Source organism: Lampetra fluviatilis, chromosome 52 (genome assembly GCF_964198595.1).
Source record: "Lampetra fluviatilis chromosome 52, kcLamFluv1.1, whole genome shotgun sequence".
Lineage (NCBI taxonomy): Eukaryota > Metazoa > Chordata > Hyperoartia > Petromyzontiformes > Petromyzontidae > Lampetra > Lampetra fluviatilis.
The window spans coordinates 9432608-9449732 of NC_136326.1; the positions used below are offsets into that span (position 1 = coordinate 9432608).

At 53.7% G+C, this 17125-nt stretch overlaps 1 protein-coding gene across 1 annotated transcript in view; it reads left to right on the forward strand.

Moving 5' to 3' along the window:
- LOC144949155 (uncharacterized) overlaps positions 1-16982 on the forward strand; it is a 70567-nt gene extending 53585 nt beyond the window's left edge. The window contains exon 2 of the mRNA XM_078879034.1: positions 14007-16982. Within this exon, the coding sequence (XP_078735160.1) occupies positions 14007-14420 (414 nt within the window). The 3' untranslated portion in view covers positions 14421-16982. The remainder of the gene's footprint in view (positions 1-14006) is intronic.
- The last annotated feature ends 143 nt before the right edge of the window (positions 16983-17125 follow it).

The window sequence follows — 17125 nt, forward strand, 5'->3', positions numbered from 1 at the left end:
GGTTATGTAGGAGTGGTGGTAGTGGTGGTGAAGTCGGGTTTTGTAGGAGTGGTGGTGTCGGTGGTGAGGTGGGCTTATGTAGAAGTGGTGGTGGTGGTGGTGAAGTTGGGTTATGTAGGAGTGGTGGTGGTGGTGGTGGTGGTGGTGGTGGTGGTGGTGAAGTTGGGTTATATGGGAGTGGTGGTGGTGGTGTTGAAGTTGGGTTATGTAGGAGTGGTGGTGGTGGTGGTGGTGAGGTGGGGTTATGTAGAAGTGGTGGTGGTGGTGGTGAAGTTGTGTTATGTAGGAGTGGTGGTGGTGGTGGTTGTGGTGGTGGTGGTGGTGAAGTTGGGTTATATGGGAGTGGTGGTGGTGGTGGTGGTGGTGGTGGTGAGGTTATGTAGGAGTGGTGGTGGTGGTGGTGGTGGTGAAGTTGGGTTATGGAGGAGTGGTGGTGGTGGTGGTGGTGGTGAAGTTGGGTTATGTAGGCGTGGTGGTGGTGGTGGTGGTGAAGTTGGGTTATATGGGAGTGGTGGTGGTGGTGGTGGTGGTGGTGGTGGTGGTGGTGGTGGTGGTGGTGAGGTGGGATTATGTAGGAGTGGTGGTGGTGGTGAAGTTGGGTTATGTAGGAGTGGTGGTGGTGGTGGTGGTGGTGTTGAAGTTGGGTTATGTAGGAGTGGTGGTGGTGGTGGTGAAGTTGGGTTATATGGGAGTGGTGGTGGTGGTGGTGAAGTTGGGTTATGTAGGAGTGGTGGTGGTGGTGGTGGTGAAGTTGGGTTATATGGGAGTGGTGGTGGTGGTGGTGGTGAGGTTGGGTTACGTAGGAGTGGTGGTGGTGGTGGTGGTGAAGTTGGGTTATGTAGGAGTGGTGGTGGTTGTGGTGAAGTTGGGTTATGTAGGATTGGTGGTGGTGGTGGTGAAGTTGAGTTATGTAGGAGTGGTGGTGGTGGTGGTGCTGGTGAAGTTGGGTTATGTAGGAGTGGTGGTGGTGGTGATGGTGAAGTTGGGTTATGTAGGAGTTGTGTTGGTGGTGGTGGTGAAGTTGGGTTATGTAGGAGTGGTGGTGGTGGTGGTGGTGAAGTTGGGTTATGTAGGAGTGGTGGTGGTGGTGAGGTAGGGTTATGTAGGAGTGGTGGTGGTGGTGGTGAAGTAGGGTTATATGGGAGTGGTGGTAGTGGTGAAGTTGGGTTATATGGGAGTGGTGGTGGTGGTGGTGAAGTCGGGTTATGTAGGAGTGGTGGTGAAGTTGGGTTATATGGGAGTGGTGGTAGTGGTGGTGAAGTTGGGTTATATAGGAGTGGTGGTGGTGAAGTTGAGTTATGTAGGAGTGGTGGTGGTGTGGTGGTGAAGTAGGGTTATATGGGAGTGGTGGTGGTGAAGTTGGGTTATATAGGAGTGGTGGTGGTGAAGTTGGGTTATGTAGGGGTGGTGGTGGTGAAGTCGGGTTATATGGGAGTGGTGGTGGTGAAGTTGGGTTATATGGGAGTGGTGGTGGTGGTGGTGAAGTTGGGTTATATGGGAGTGGTGGTGGTGGTGGTGGTGGTGAAGTTGGGTTATGTAGGAGTGGTGGTGGTGGTGAAGTTGGGTTATGTAGGAGTGGTGGTGGTGGTGAAGTTGGGTTATGTTGGAGTGGTGGTGGTGGTGAAGTGGGGTTATGTAGGAGTGGTGGTGGTGGTGGTGGTGAAGTCGGGTTATGTAAGAGTGGTGGTGGTGGTGGTGGTGAAGTTGGGGTTATGTAGGAGTGGTGGTGGTGGTGGTGGTGAAGTTGGGTTATGTAGGAGTGTTGGTGAAGTTGGGTTATGTAGGAGTGGTGGTGGTGGTGGTGCTGGTGAAGTTGGGTTATGTAGGAGTGGTGGTGGTGGTGATGGTGAAGTTGGGTTATGTAGGAGTTGTGGTGGTGGTGGTGGTGAAGTTGGGTTATGTAGGAGTGGTGGTGGTGGTGGTGAAGTTGGGTTATGTAGGAGTGGTGGTGGTGGTGAGGTAGGGTTATGTAGGAGTGGTGGTGGTGGTGGTGAAGTAGGGTTATATGGGAGTGGTGGTAGTGGTGAAGTTGGGTTATATGGGAGTGGTGGTGGTGGTGGTGAAGTCGGGTTATGTAGGAGTGGTGGTGAAGTTGGGTTATATGGGAGTGGTGGTAGTGGTGGTGAAGTTGGGTTATATAGGAGTGGTGGTGGTGAAGTTGAGTTATGTAGGAGTTGTGGTGGTGTGGTGGTGAAGTAGGGTTATATGGGAGTGGTGGTGGTGAAGTTGGGTTATATAAGAGTGGTGGTGGTGAAGTTGGGTTATGTAGGGGTGGTGGTGGTGAAGTCGGGTTATATGGGAGTGGTGGTGGTGAAGTTGGGTTATATGGGAGTGGTGGTGGTGGTGGTGGTGAAGTTGGGTTATATGGGAGTGGTGGTGGTGGTGGTGGTGAAGTTGGGTTATGTAGGAGTGGTGGTGGTGGTGAAGTTGGGTTATGTAGGAGTGGTGGTGGAGGTGAAGTTGGGTTATGTTGGAGTGGTGGTGGTGGTGGTGAAGTTGGGTTATGTAGGAGTGGTGGTAGTGGTGGTGAAGTCGGGTTTTGTAGGAGTGGTGGTGTCGGTGGTGAGGTGGGCTTATGTAGAAGTGGTGGTGATGGTGGTGAAGTTGGGTTATGTAGGAGTGGTGGTGGTGGTGGTGGTGGTGGTGGTGGTGGTGGTGGTGGTGGTGGTGGTGAAGTTGGGTTATATGGGAGTGGTGGTGGTGGTGTTGAAGTTGGGTTATGTAGGAGTGGTGGTGGTGGTGGTGGTGAGGTGGGGTTATGTAGAAGTGGTGGTGGTGGTGAAGTAGGGTTATATGGGAGTGGTGGTAGTGGTGAAGTTGGGTTATATGGGAGTGGTGATGGTGGTGGTGAAGTCGGGTTATGTAGGAGTGGTGGTGAAGTTGGGTTATATGGGAGTGGTGGTGGTGGTGGTGAAGTTGGGTTATGTAGGAGTGGTGGTATTGGTGGTGGTGGTGGTGGTGGTGGTGAAGTTGGGTTATGTAGGCGTGGTGGTGGTGAAGTTTGGTTATATGGGAGTGGTGGTGGTGGTGGTGAAGTTGGGTTATGTAGGAGTGGTGGTAGTGGTGGTGAAGTCGGGTTTTGTAGGAGTGGTGGTGTCGGTGGTGAGGTGGGCTTATGTAGAAGTGGTGGTGGTGGTGGTGAAGTTGGGTTATGTAAGAGTGGTGGTGGTGGTGGTGGTGGTGGTGGTGGTGGTGGTGGTGGTGGTGGTGGTGGTGAAGTTGGGTTATATGGGAGTGGTGGTGGTGGTGTTGAAGTTGGGTTATGTAGGAGTGGTGGTGGTGGTGGTGGTGAGGTGGGGTTATGTAGAAGTGGTGGTGGTGGTGGTGAAGTTGTGTTATGTAGGAGTGGTGGTGGTGGTGGTTGTGGTGGTGGTGGTGGTGAAGTTGGGTTATATGGGAGTGGTGGTGGTGGTGGTGGTGGTGGTGGTGGTGGTGAGGTTATGTAGGAGTGGTGGTGGTGGTGGTGGTGGTGAAGTTGGGTTATGGAGGAGTGGTGGTGGTGGTGGTGGTGGTGAAGTTGGGTTATGTAGGCGTGGTGGTGGTGGTGGTGGTGAAGTTGGGTTATATGGGAGTGGTGGTGGTGGTGGTGGTGGTGGTGGTGGTGGTGGTGGTGAGGTGGGATTATGTAGGAGTGGTGGTGGTGGTGAAGTTGGGTTATGTAGGAGTGGTGGTGGTGGTGGTGGTGGTGTTGAAGTTGGGTTATGTAGGAGTGGTGGTGGTGGTGGTGAAGTTGGGTTATATGGGAGTGGTGGTGGTGGTGGTGAAGTTGGGTTATGTAGGAGTGGTGGTGGTGGTGGTGGTGAAGTTGGGTTATATGGGAGTGGTGGTGGTGGTGGTGGTGAGGTTGGGTTACGTAGGAGTGGTGGTGGTGGTGGTGGTGAAGTTGGGTTATGTAGGAGTGGTGGTGGTTGTGGTGAAGTTGGGTTATGTAGGATTGGTGGTGGTGGTGGTGAAGTTGGGTTATGTAGGAGTGGTGGTGGTGGTGGTGCTGGTGAAGTTGGGTTATGTAGGAGTGGTGGTGGTGGTGATGGTGAAGTTGGGTTATGTAGGAGTTGTGTTGGTGGTGGTGGTGAAGTTGGGTTATGTAGGAGTGGTGGTGGTGGTGGTGGTGAAGTTGGGTTATGTAGGAGTGGTGGTGGTGGTGAGGTAGGGTTATGTAGGAGTGGTGGTGGTGGTGGTGAAGTAGGGTTATATGGGAGTGGTGGTAGTGGTGAAGTTGGGTTATATGGGAGTGGTGGTGGTGGTGGTGAAGTTGGGTTATGTAGGAGTGGTGGTATTGGTGGTGGTGGTGGTGGTGGTGGTGGTGAAGTTGGGTTATGTAGGCGTGGTGGTGGTGAAGTTTGGTTATATGGGAGTGGTGGTGGTGGTGGTGAAGTTGGGTTATGTAGGAGTGGTGGTAGTGGTGGTGAAGTCGGGTTTTGTAGGAGTGGTGGTGTCGGTGGTGAGGTGGGCTTATGTAGAAGTGGTGGTGGTGGTGGTGAAGTTGGGTTATGTAGGAGTGGTGGTGGTGGTGGTGGTGGTGGTGGTGGTGGTGGTGGTGGTGAAGTTGGGTTATATGGGAGTGGTGGTGGTGGTGTTGAAGTTGGGTTATGTAGGAGTGGTGGTGGTGGTGGTGGTGAGGTGGGGTTATGTAGAAGTGGTGGTGGTGGTGGTGAAGTTGTGTTATGTAGGAGTGGTGGTGGTGGTGGTTGTGGTGGTGGTGGTGGTGAAGTTGGGTTATATGGGAGTGGTGGTGGTGGTGGTGGTGGTGGTGGTGAGGTTATGTAGGAGTGGTGGTGGTGGTGGTGGTGGTGAAGTTGGGTTATGGAGGAGTGGTGGTGGTGGTGGTGGTGGTGAAGTTGGGTTATGTAGGCGTGGTGGTGGTGGTGGTGGTGAAGTTGGGTTATATGGGAGTGGTGGTGGTGGTGGTGGTGGTGGTGGTGGTGGTGAGGTGGGATTATGTAGGAGTGGTGGTGGTGGTGAAGTTGGGTTATGTAGGAGTGGTGGTGGTGGTGGTGGTGGTGTTGAAGTTGGGTTATGTAGGAGTGGTGGTGGTGGTGGTGAAGTTGGGTTATATGGGAGTGGTGGTGGTGGTGGTGAAGTTGGGTTATGTAGGAGTGGTGGTGGTGGTGGTGGTGAAGTTGGGTTATATGGGAGTGGTGGTGGTGGTGGTGGTGAGGTTGGGTTACGTAGGAGTGGTGGTGGTGGTGGTGGTGAAGTTGGGTTATGTAGGAGTGGTGGTGGTTGTGGTGAAGTTGGGTTATGTAGGATTGGTGGTGGTGGTGGTGAAGTTGGGTTATGTAGGAGTGGTGGTGGTGGTGGTGCTGGTGAAGTTGGGTTATGTAGGAGTGGTGGTGGTGGTGATGGTGAAGTTGGGTTATGTAGGAGTTGTGTTGGTGGTGGTGGTGAAGTTGGGTTATGTAGGAGTGGTGGTGGTGGTGGTGGTGAAGTTGGGTTATGTAGGAGTGGTGGTGGTGGTGAGGTAGGGTTATGTAGGAGTGGTGGTGGTGGTGGTGAAGTAGGGTTATATGGGAGTGGTGGTAGTGGTGAAGTTGGGTTATATGGGAGTGGTGGTGGTGGTGGTGAAGTCGGGTTATGTAGGAGTGGTGGTGAAGTTGGGTTATATGGGAGTGGTGGTAGTGGTGGTGAAGTTGGGTTATATAGGAGTGGTGGTGGTGAAGTTGAGTTATGTAGGAGTGGTGGTGGTGTGGTGGTGAAGTAGGGTTATATGGGAGTGGTGGTGGTGAAGTTGGGTTATATAGGAGTGGTGGTGGTGAAGTTGGGTTATGTAGGGGTGGTGGTGGTGAAGTCGGGTTATATGGGAGTGGTGGTGGTGAAGTTGGGTTATATGGGAGTGGTGGTGGTGGTGGTGGTGAAGTTGGGTTATATGGGAGTGGTGGTGGTGGTGGTGGTGGTGAAGTTGGGTTATGTAGGAGTGGTGGTGGTGGTGAAGTTGGGTTATGTAGGAGTGGTGGTGGTGGTGAAGTTGGGTTATGTTGGAGTGGTGGTGGTGGTGAAGTGGGGTTATGTAGGAGTGGTGGTGGTGGTGGTGGTGAAGTCGGGTTATGTAAGAGTGGTGGTGGTGGTGGTGGTGGTGGTGAAGTTGGGGTTATGTAGGAGTGGTGGTGGTGGTGGTGGTGAAGTTGGGTTATGTAGGAGTGTTGGTGAAGTTGGGTTATGTAGGAGTGGTGGTGGTGGTGGTGCTGGTGAAGTTGGGTTATGTAGGAGTGGTGGTGGTGGTGATGGTGAAGTTGGGTTATGTAGGAGTTGTGGTGGTGGTGGTGGTGAAGTTGGGTTATGTAGGAGTGGTGGTGGTGGTGGTGAAGTTGGGTTATGTAGGAGTGGTGGTGGTGGTGAGGTAGGGTTATGTAGGAGTGGTGGTGGTGGTGGTGAAGTAGGGTTATATGGGAGTGGTGGTAGTGGTGAAGTTGGGTTATATGGGAGTGGTGGTGGTGGTGGTGAAGTCGGGTTATGTAGGAGTGGTGGTGAAGTTGGGTTATATGGGAGTGGTGGTAGTGGTGGTGAAGTTGGGTTATATAGGAGTGGTGGTGGTGAAGTTGAGTTATGTAGGAGTTGTGGTGGTGTGGTGGTGAAGTAGGGTTATATGGGAGTGGTGGTGGTGAAGTTGGGTTATATAAGAGTGGTGGTGGTGAAGTTGGGTTATGTAGGGGTGGTGGTGGTGAAGTCGGGTTATATGGGAGTGGTGGTGGTGAAGTTGGGTTATATGGGAGTGGTGGTGGTGGTGGTGGTGAAGTTGGGTTATATGGGAGTGGTGGTGGTGGTGGTGGTGAAGTTGGGTTATGTAGGAGTGGTGGTGGTGGTGAAGTTGGGTTATGTAGGAGTGGTGGTGGTGGTGAAGTTGGGTTATGTTGGAGTGGTGGTGGTGGTGGTGGTGAAGTCGGGTTATGTAGGAGTGGTGGTGGTGGTGAAGTGGGGTTATGTAGGAGTGGTGGTGGTGGTGGTGGTGGTGGTGAAGTCGGGTTATGTAAGAGTGGTGGTGGTGGTGGTGGTGAAGTTGGGGTTATGTAGGAGTGGTGGTGGTGGTGGTGGTGAAGTTGGGTTATGTAGGAGTGTTGGTGAAGTTGGGTTATATGGGAGTGGTGGTGGTGGTGAAGTTGGGTTATGTAGGAGTGGTGGTGGTGGTGGTGAGGTGGGGTTACGTAGGAGTGGTGGTGGTGGTGGTGGAGTTGGGTTATGTAGGAGTGGTGGTGAAGTTGGGTTATATGGGAGTGGTGGTAGTGGTGGTGAAGTTGGGTTATATAGGAGTGGTGGTGGTGGTGAAGTTGAGTTATGTAGGAGTGGTGGTGGTGTGGAGGTGAAGTAGGGTTATATGGGAGTGGTGGTGGTGAAGTTGGGTTATATAGGAGTGGTGGTGGTGAAGTTGGGTTATTTAGGGGTGGTGGTGGTGAAGTAGGGTTATATGGGAGTGGTGGTGGTGAAGTTGGGTTATATGGGAGTGGTGGTGGTGAAGTTGGGTTATGTAGGAGTGGTGGTGGTGGTGGTGAAGTTGGGTTATGTAGGAGTGGTGATGGTGGTGAAGTGGGGTTATGTAGGAGTGGTGGTGGTGGTGGTGGTGAAGTCGGGTTATGTAGGAGTGGTGGTGGTGGTGGTGGTGAAGTCGGGTTATGTAGGAGTGGTGATGGTGGTGAAGTGGGGTTATGTAGGAGTGGTGGTGGTGGTGACGTCGGGTTATGTAGGAGTGGTGGTGGTGGTGGTGGTGGTGAAGTTGGGGTTATGTAGGAGTGGTGGTGGTGGTGGTGAAGTTGGGTTATGTAGGAGTGGTGGTGAAGTTGGGTTATATGGGAGTGGTGGTGGTGGTGTTGAAGTTGGGTTTTGTAGGAGTGGTGGTGGTGGTGGTGAGGTGGGGTTACGTAGGAGTGGTGGTGGTGGTGGTGAAGTTGGGTTATGTTGGAGTGGTGGTGGTGAAGTTGGGTTATGTAGGAGTGGTGGTGGTGGTGAGGTAGGGTTATGTAGGAGTGGTGGTGGTGGTGGTGAAGTAGGGTTATATGGGAGTGGTGGTAGTGGTGAAGTTGGGTTATATGGGAGTGGTGGTGGTGGTGGTGAAGTCGGGTTATGTAGGAGTGGTGGTGAAGTTGGGTTATATGGGAGTGGTGGTAGTGGTGGTGAAGTTGGGTTATATAGGAGTGGTGGTGGTGAAGTTGAGTTATGTAGGAGTGGTGGTGGTGTGGTGGTGAAGTAGGGTTATATGGGAGTGGTGGTGGTGAAGTTGGGTTATATAGGAGTGGTGGTGGTGAAGTTGGGTTATGTAGGGGTGGTGGTGGTGAAGTCGGGTTATATGGGAGTGGTGGTGGTGAAGTTGGGTTATATGGGAGTGGTGGTGGTGGTGGTGGTGAAGTTGGGTTATATGGGAGTGGTGGTGGTGGTGGTGGTGAAGTTGGGTTATGTAGGAGTGGTGGTGGTGGTGAAGTTGGGTTATGTAGGAGTGGTGGTGGTGGTGAAGTTGGGTTATGTTGGAGTGGTGGTGGTGGTGGTGAAGTCGGGTTATGTAGGAGTGGTGGTGGTGGTGAAGTGGGGTTATGTAGGAGTGGTGGTGGTGGTGGTGAAGTCGGGTTATGTAAGAGTGGTGGTGGTGGTGGTGGTGGTGGTGGTGAAGTTGGGGTTATGTAGGAGTGGTGGTGGTGGTGGTGAAGTTGGGTTATGTAGGAGTGTTGGTGAAGTTGGGTTATATGGGAGTGGTGGTGGTGGTGAAGTTGGGTTATGTAGGAGTGGTGGTGGTGGTGGTGAGGTGGGGTTACGTAGAAGTGGTGGTGGTGGTGGTGGAGTTGGGTTATGTAGGAGTGGTGGTGAAGTTGGGTTATATGGGAGTGGTGGTAGTGGTGGTGAAGTTGGGTTATATAGGAGTGGTGGTGGTGGTGGTGAAGTAGGGTTATATGGGAGTGGTGGTGGTGAAGTTGGGTTATATAGGAGTGGTGGTGGTGAAGTTGGGTTATTTAGGGGTGGTGGTGGTGAAGTAGGGTTATATGGGAGTGGTGGTGGTGAAGTTGGGTTATATGGGAGTGGTGGTGGTGAAGTTGGGTTATGTAGGAGTGGTAGTGGTGGTGGTGAAGTTGGGTTATGTAGGAGTGGTGATGGTGGTGAAGTGGGGTTATGTAGGAGTGGTGGTGGTGGTGGTGGTGAAGTCGGGTTATGTAGGAGTGGTGGTGGTGGTGGTGGTGGTGGTGGTGAAGTCGGGTTATGTAGGAGTGGTGATGGTGGTGAAGTGGGGTTATGTAGGAGTGGTGGTGGTGGTGAAGTCGGGTTATGTAGGAGTGGTGGTGGTGGTGGTGGTGAAGTTGGGGTTATGTAGGAGTGGTGGTGGTGGTGGTGGTGAAGTTGGGTTATGTAGGAGTGGTGGTGAAGTTGGGTTATATGGGAGTGGTGGTGGTGGTGTTGAAGTTGGGTTTTGTAGGAGTGGTGGTGGTGGTGGTGAGGTGGGGTTACGTAGGAGTGGTGGTGGTGGTGGTGAAGTTGGGTTATGTTGGAGTGGTGGTGGTGAAGTTGGGTTATGTAGGAGTGGTGGTGGTGGTGAAGTTGGGTTATGTAGGAGTGGTGGTGGTGGTGGTGAAGTTGGGTTATGTAGGAGTGGTGGTGGTGAAGTTGGGTTATGTAGGAGTGGTGGTGGTGGTGGTGAAGTTGGGTTATATGGGAGTGGTGGTGGTGGTGGTGGTGAGGTGGGGTTACGTAGGAGTAGTGGTGGTGAAGTTGGGTTATGTAGGAGTGGTGGTAGTGGTGGTGGTGAAGTTGGGTTATGTAGGAGTGGTGGTGGTGGTGGTGAAGTTGGATTATGTAGGAGTGGTGGTGGTGAAGTTGGGTTATATAGGAGTGGTGGTGGTGAAGTTGGGTTATGTAGGAGTGGTGGTGATGGTGGTGGTGAAGTTGGGTTATATGGGAGTGGTGGTGGTGAAGTTGGGTTATATGGGAGTGGTGGTGGTGGTGAAGTTGGGTTATGTAGGAGTGGTGGTGGTGGTGAAGTTGAGTTATGTAGGAGTGGCGGTGGTGGTGGTAATGGTGAAGTTGGGTTATGTAGGAGTGGTGGTGAAGTTGGGTTATGTAGGAGTGGTGGTGGTGGTGAAGTCGGGTTACGTAGGAGTTGTGGTGGTGGTGGTGGTGAAGTTGGGTTATGTAGGAGTGGTGGTGGTGGTGGTGAAGTTGGGTTATGTAGGAGTGGTGGTAGTGGTGGTGAAGTCGGGTTTTGTAGGAGTGGTGGTGTCGGTGGTGAGGTGGGCTTATGTAGAAGTGGTGGTGGTGAAGTTGGGTTATGTAGGAGTGGTGGTGGTGGTGGTGAAGTTGGGTTTTGTGGGAGTGGTGGTGGTGGTGTTGAAGTTGGGTTATGGAGGAGTGGTGGTGGTGGTGGTGGTGAAGTTGGGTTTTGTGGGAGTGGTGGTGGTGGTGGTGAGGTGGGGTTACGTAGGAGTGGTGGTGGTGAAGTTGGGTTATGTAGGAGTGGTGGTAGTGGTGGTGGTGAAGTTGGGTTATGTAGGAGTGGTGGTGGTGGTGGTGAAGTTGGGTTATGTAGGAGTGGTGGTGGTGAAGTTGGGTTATATAGGAGTGGTGGTGGTGGTGAAGTTGGGTTATGTAGGAGTGGTGGTGGTGGTGAAGTTGGGTTATATGGGAGTGGTGGTGGTGAAGTTGGGTTTTATGGGAGTGGTGGTGGTGGTGAAGTTGGGTTATGTAGGAGTGGTGGTGGTGGTGAAGTCGGGTTATGTAGGAGTGGTGGTGAAGTTGGGTTTTGTAGGAGTGGTGGTGGTGGTGAAGTTGAGTTATGTAGGAGTGGCTTTGGTGGTGGTGAAGTTGGGTTATGTAGGAGTGGTGGTGGTGGTGGTGGTGGTGAAGTTGGGTTATGTAGGAGTAGTGGTGGTGGTGAGGTGGGGTTATGTAGGCGTGGTGGTGGTGAAGTTTGGTTATATGGGAGTGGTGGTGGTGGTGGTGGTGGTGAAGTTGGGTTATATGGGAGTGGTGGTGGTGGTGTTGAAGTTGGGTTATGTAGGAGTGGTGGTGGTGGTGGTGAGGTGGGGTTATTTAGAAGTGGTGGTGGTGGTGGTGGTGGTGGTGGTGGTGGTGGTGGTGGTGGTGAAGTTGGGTTATATGGGAGTGGTGGTGGTGGTGGTGAGGTGGGGTTATGTAGGAGTGGTGGTGGTGGTGAAGTTGGGTTGTGTAGGCGTGGTGGTGGTGGTGGTGGTGGTGGTGGTGGTGGTGGTGAAGTTGGGTTATATGGGAGTGGTGGTGGTGGTGGTGGTGAGGTGGGGTTACGTAGGAGTGGTGGTGGTGGTGAAGTTGGGTTATGTAGGAGTGGTGGTGGTGGTGGTGAAGTTGGGTTATGTAGGAGTGTTGGTGGTGGTGGTGGTGGTGGTGGTGGTGGTGAAGTTGGGTTATGTAGGAGTGGTGGTGGTGGTGGTGGTGGTGGTGGTGGTGAAGTTGGGTTATATGGGAGTTGTGGTGGTGGTGGTGGTGGTGAGGTTGGGTTATGTAGGATTGGTGGTGGTGGTGGTGGTGAAGTTGGGTTATGTAGGAGTGGTGGTGGTGGTGAAGTTGGGTTATGTAGGAGTGGTGGTGGTGGTGATGGTGAAGTTGGGTTATGTAGGAGTTGTGGTGGTGGTGGTGGTGAAGTTGGGTTATGTAGGAGTGGTGGTGGTGGTGGTGAAGGTGGGTTATGTAGGAGTGGTGGTGGTGGTGAGGTGGGGTTATGTAGGAGTGGTAGTGGTGGTGAAGTAGGGTTATATGGGAGTGGTGGTGGTGGTGAAGTTGGGTTATATGGGAGTGGTGGTGGTGGTGAAGTCGGGTTATGTAGGAGTGGTGGTGAAATTGGGTTATATGGGAGTGGTGGTAGTGGTGGTGATGTTGGGTTATATAGGAGTGGTGGTGGTGAAGTTGAGTTATGTAGGAGTGGTGGTGGTGTGGTGGTGAAGTAGGGTTGTATGGGAGTGGTGGTGGTGAAGTTGGGTTATGTAGGGGTGGTGGTGGTGAAGTAGGATTATATGGGAGTGGTGGTGGTGTTGGTGAAGTTGGGTTATGTAGGAGTGGTGGTGGTGGTGAAGTTGGGTTTTATGGGAGTGGTGGTAGTGGTGGTGAAGTCGGGTTATGTAGGAGTGGTGGTGGTGGTGAAGTGGGGTTATGTAGGAGTGGTGGTGGTGGTGGTGGTGGTGAAGTCGGGTTATGTAGGAGTGGTGGTGGTGGTGGTGAGGTGGGGTTATGTAGGAGTGGTGGTGGTGGTGGTGGTGAAGTTGGGTTATGTAGGAGTGGTGGTGAAGTTGGGTTATATGGGAGTGGTGGTAGTGGTGGTGAAGTTGGGTTATATAGGAGTGGTGGTGGTGGTGAAGTTGAGTTATGTAGGAGTGGTGGTGGTGTGGTGGTGAAGTAGGGTTATATGGGAGTGGTGGTGGTGAAGTTGGGTTATATAGGAGTGGTGGTGGTGAAGTTGGGTTATGTAGGGGTGGTGGTGGTGAAGTAGGGTTATATGGGAGTGGTGGTGGTGAAGTTGGGTTATATGGGAGTTCTGGTGGTGAAGTTGGGTTATGTAGGAGTGGTGGTGGTGGTGAAGTTGGTTAATGTAGGAGTGGTGGTGGTGGTGAAGTTGGGTTATGTAGGAGTGGTGATGGTGGTGAAGTGGGGTTATGTAGGAGTGGTGGTGGTCGTGGTGGTGAAGTCGGGTTATGTAGGAGTGGTGGTGGTGGTGGTGAAGTCGGGTTATGTAGGAGTGGTGATGGTGGTGAAGTGGGGTTATGTAGGAGTGGTGGTGGTGGTGGTGGTGAAGTTGGGGTTATGTAGGAGTGGTGGTGGTGGTGGTGGTGGTGAAGTTGGGTTATGTAGGAGTGGTGGTGAAGTTGGGTTATATGGGAGTGGTGGTGGTGGTGGTGAAGTTGGGTTTTGTAGGAGTGGTGGTGGTGGTGGTGAGGTGGGGTTACGTAGGAGTGGTGGTGGTGGTGGTGGTGGTGGTGAAGTTGGGTTATGTAGGCGTAGTGGTGGTGGTGGTGAAGTTGGGTTATGTAGGAGTGGTGGTGGTGGTGAGGTGGGGTTACGTAGGAGTGGTGGTGGTGGTGAAGTTGGGTTATGTAGGAGTGGTGGTGGTGGTGAAGTTGGGTTATGTAGGAGTGGTGGTGGTGATGGTGGTGAAGTTGGGTTATGTAGGAGTGATGGTGGTGGTGAAGTTGGGTTATGTTGGAGTGGTGGTGGTGAAGTTGGGTTATGTAGGCGTGGTGGTGGTGGTCGTGAAGTTGGGTTATGTTGGAGTGGTGGTGGTCGTGAAGTTGGGTTATGTAGGAGTGATGGTGGTGGTGGTGAAGTTGTGTTATGTTGGAGTGGTGGTGGTGGTGGTGGTGTTGAAGTTGGGTTATGTAGGCTTGGTGGTGGTGGTGGTGGTGGTGAAGAATTTCGCTGCTCACCCCAAACTATGATGAATGCTCTGATTGGTGCATTGTGTTTGTCCTGTTTGGTCTGGCACTGGTGTATGCCAATCGGTTTCAAAGACAATGTGCACATTGTCAGAGCATGCGTATTCGCATGTTCACCACAATTACGTGTGATTAATGCAGATTTGCTTCATTGCGAAAGGTATGTATTTGGTGTTTGAACATCTTAACACCTGTTTTATTGCTTGAAAGGATAAAACCTATTATTTTTCATGCTAGAGGATATTGGGACACCCGGAGAGAACACAAAAACACTGTAAGCCATACAGATGGAACAGATGTGGATTCGTCTGCACTGTCCCGCCTTCTCGTGGCGAGCCAGTGTACGGCTCCTCGATGCATCATCAGTGTGTGATCCACCAACCCTCGCTTTTGCCTCCACCTCACTGGGTTACAGCAGCCACATGAAGCAGCGTAGCCACCGGCACCGCCGCCACCATCACTGCCACCACCGCCACCATCACTGCCACCACCGCCACCGCCGCCACCATCACTGCCACCGCCCGTCTATCGCACCGGCCAGTAGGGAGGGATGATTCACTTTCGGTTTTGACTGAGTGAGTGGGCGGGCGGGCGGGTGACAGCGATGACGATGACCCCTCTCCCCCCACTCTATCCCAGCACATGCCTGTCATGGCCGCCTCCTTCATCGACTTCCCGGCTGGGACCGGCACCTTCGCCAACGATGAGGAGGACGAGGAGGAGGACGAGGAGGAGCTGGCAGAGGTGACCACCGTCTCCAGCGCTCACCACCACCACCACGGCCACCACCACCACGGCCACCAGCAGCAGCAGCAGCAGCACGGCTCCGGCCCCAACACTGTCTCCGGTGCTGGGGCTGCTTCTACCTCCGGCTCGGGGCTGGCGCTGCTGAGTGGCCACCGCGGCGCCGAGGGCCCCGCCGGCCCCGCCGGGGCAGGGGCCCGGCCCCAGCGAGGACGCCTCGACCGCGGCTCCGTGGGCCTTTGGGTGGCGCTCATCGCCACTGCCGCCAACATCCTAGTCATCGCCATCGTCTACGCCAGCACCTTCTGAGCCACCGCGGAACTACCGGTGGAACCAGCGGTGGAACTACCGGTGGAACCGTCGGTTGAACCATCGGTTGTCTCATCGGTGGAACTACCGGTTGAGCCATCGGTGAAACTATCGGTGGATCCACCGGAGGAATCATTGGCAGAACTACCGGTGACGCCATCGATGGAGCCATCAGTGGAACCATTGGTGGAACCACCGGTGGACCCATCGGTGGAATCACCTTTGGAACCATCGGTAGAACTACCGATGGAACCAATGGTGGAACCACCAGTGGAACTACCGGTGGAACTAACTTCCGGTGGAAATACCGGAGGAACAATCGGTGGAATTTACACTTATAATTCTTCACTTCCATTCCAGGAAGCAAGAGGCATCGCGTTGGGACAAATTGCGAACACACAACAGGGTCCTCGCCGGAAAGCGACCACCAGCAGTTCACCAGCACCGTCTCGAGCAACGCCCACGAGACACTGAATGCCAAAACCGGTCTCGTGTTTGGTGCTCGTGAGATACGATGCACTGCCGGAAGGAGAGGGGCCGTGTGGCCGATGGGACGTTTAAAGTAATATTCGCATCTTTGTTTGCACAGGGGCACTGGCAGTTGCCCCGCCGGTTCACGAGCTGCGCAATCCCACCTGCTCCTCCGCAAGTCTCCCAGGTCCCCGTTCCCGTCCGTGACCGACGCCGTGGCGGCGACGAACACTGTTGACCGACGAGTCCACGCGAGGACTACGCCAGCCCGCTGTCTTGTGTTTCGCTGCCCGCCCCCTGTCGTCGGGACGTGGCACGCGCCGTTCTCAACCCTCTGGGTCGACGGTCTCAACGGCGACAAATGGCCACGCGTTCAGTTATTTTGAGCCGGTGGTCTGGACAAGGCTGAGAAGCTACAAACGCTCCCCCGGGTCACGTGCTGTTGAGGGGGATCGGTGGGACGGCGGTTAGCGTATTGCATTAAGTGTTTAATTCGGGGTCGTTAGCTGTCGTCGGTGACAAGCGCGTGAACCGTTTCTGGGCCTCCCTACGTCGACTCAGCCTTAAAATAGGTACCCCGTGCTGTGTGTAGACAGTGCGGCCGTGGAGACAGGGAGACGAGGCGCGTGGCCTCGGTGGGTGACGACGCTCGTCGCCTCGGTGGGAGACAAGGCGCGTGGCCTCGGTCGGCTCTGGTGACATCAACTGTGACAGCAGAGCTGCTCGGCATTGGTCCTGTGCTTGTTGTTGTGCGTTGTCAGTAATAAATAGAACAGACGCAAAGCTGAAGTAGTGGCCTCTGTCGAACTCCCCGAGCGCAGGGTGGCCGCATTCTGCTGATGAGGTGCTGAGAAGTTGAGACCGCTCCACGTTTGTTTTGACCGTTCTAATGAGCGCTGCCCGGAGATTCTGGGGCAGGAGAATTGCTGTTCGCGAGCACCTATGAAGGCCAGCACGGCACACGAGGGGGTGGGTGGCCAGCACCACGCCCCCCCCCCGGCTGCCTTTGTCTCCCCAGAGGGGACGACTTAATACAACGCAGTAGGTACTTATTTGAGGCTGAGTCGACCTAGGGTAGGACCAGGACCGATTTAGATAATCGTCACTGGTGTTGGTGGCCGTGATGTGGGATTTTAACTTGGGTAGTCGGGTTCGTGGTGCAATGCGCCAACCTCTACACGACCACACCCCGCACAACTATCACCAATACCAACAGCCGCCATTTACCACGAAATGATGATGACGTCAATGTGGCGCCTGTGCCAGACTAGGTGCAATTTGAGGCCACTTGAAGTGTCGAAGGCTCGCTGACAGATCCAGCAGGTGCCACGGGTTGAATGGTAGATTCACCAGCTGTACCCCCTACTGTGCCAACCTGATGCATTTTATCCGCCCGGCACTCCGCTCGTTGTTGTTAGTGTCGCTCCTCTGCCCTCCGTTTTTGCTGGAGGGCGACTGCCTCCAACTTCCCAGCAGCAGCAGCAGCGTCCTTCACGAGCCTCCTCCACAGAGGCCGATCTTGACACCGCTGGTACCAGTCATCGCCTAGTCCACTCAGCTCCACATTGCCCTGTACCGCATCGGTCCACCTCTTCTCTAGCCCATGTCGTGCCCGTTTAGCCCCCTCTATGCGGCCAAATAAAATCTGCTTGGGCATGTGGTGGCTGGGAATGTGGTGGCTGGACATGTGGGCTACATGACCCAGCCAAGGCAGCCTTGCCTGCTGGAGGAGCTCACTGATGGGAATATGTCCAGATCTTTCAAGGACAATCCTGCCTGCAGGTTAAACCCAGGATGGATCGTAGGCATGCCAGCAGCCTGAATGTTTCTAACTGGCGCAGATTTTCCATCATCACCAACACCGCCACTACCACCAACATCGCCACCACCACCATCATCATCACCACTGCAACGTACTGGTACTGGTTATTCAGACCAAGCCACTGCCTCTCTGTGTGGAGTTTAACACGTAGGCTTTCGCGACCAGTATTATTCATAATAAAGGCTTTTTGGTTAGATTGCGTAATTATAGATGTGTCGCAACCCTCCACCACCCGACACGGCCAATCAAGAAAAAACGTGTCACGTTAACAAAACGCCAAGTAGTTACTTCTTCAGCCCACCGGTGTGTTTGAAGAGTGAATACACAACATTTAGAATTTGAGTACGACGTTTCGCTGGTAATTACATCCAGCATCTTCGGGCGATTTACTAATTAACTGATTACTAATCCA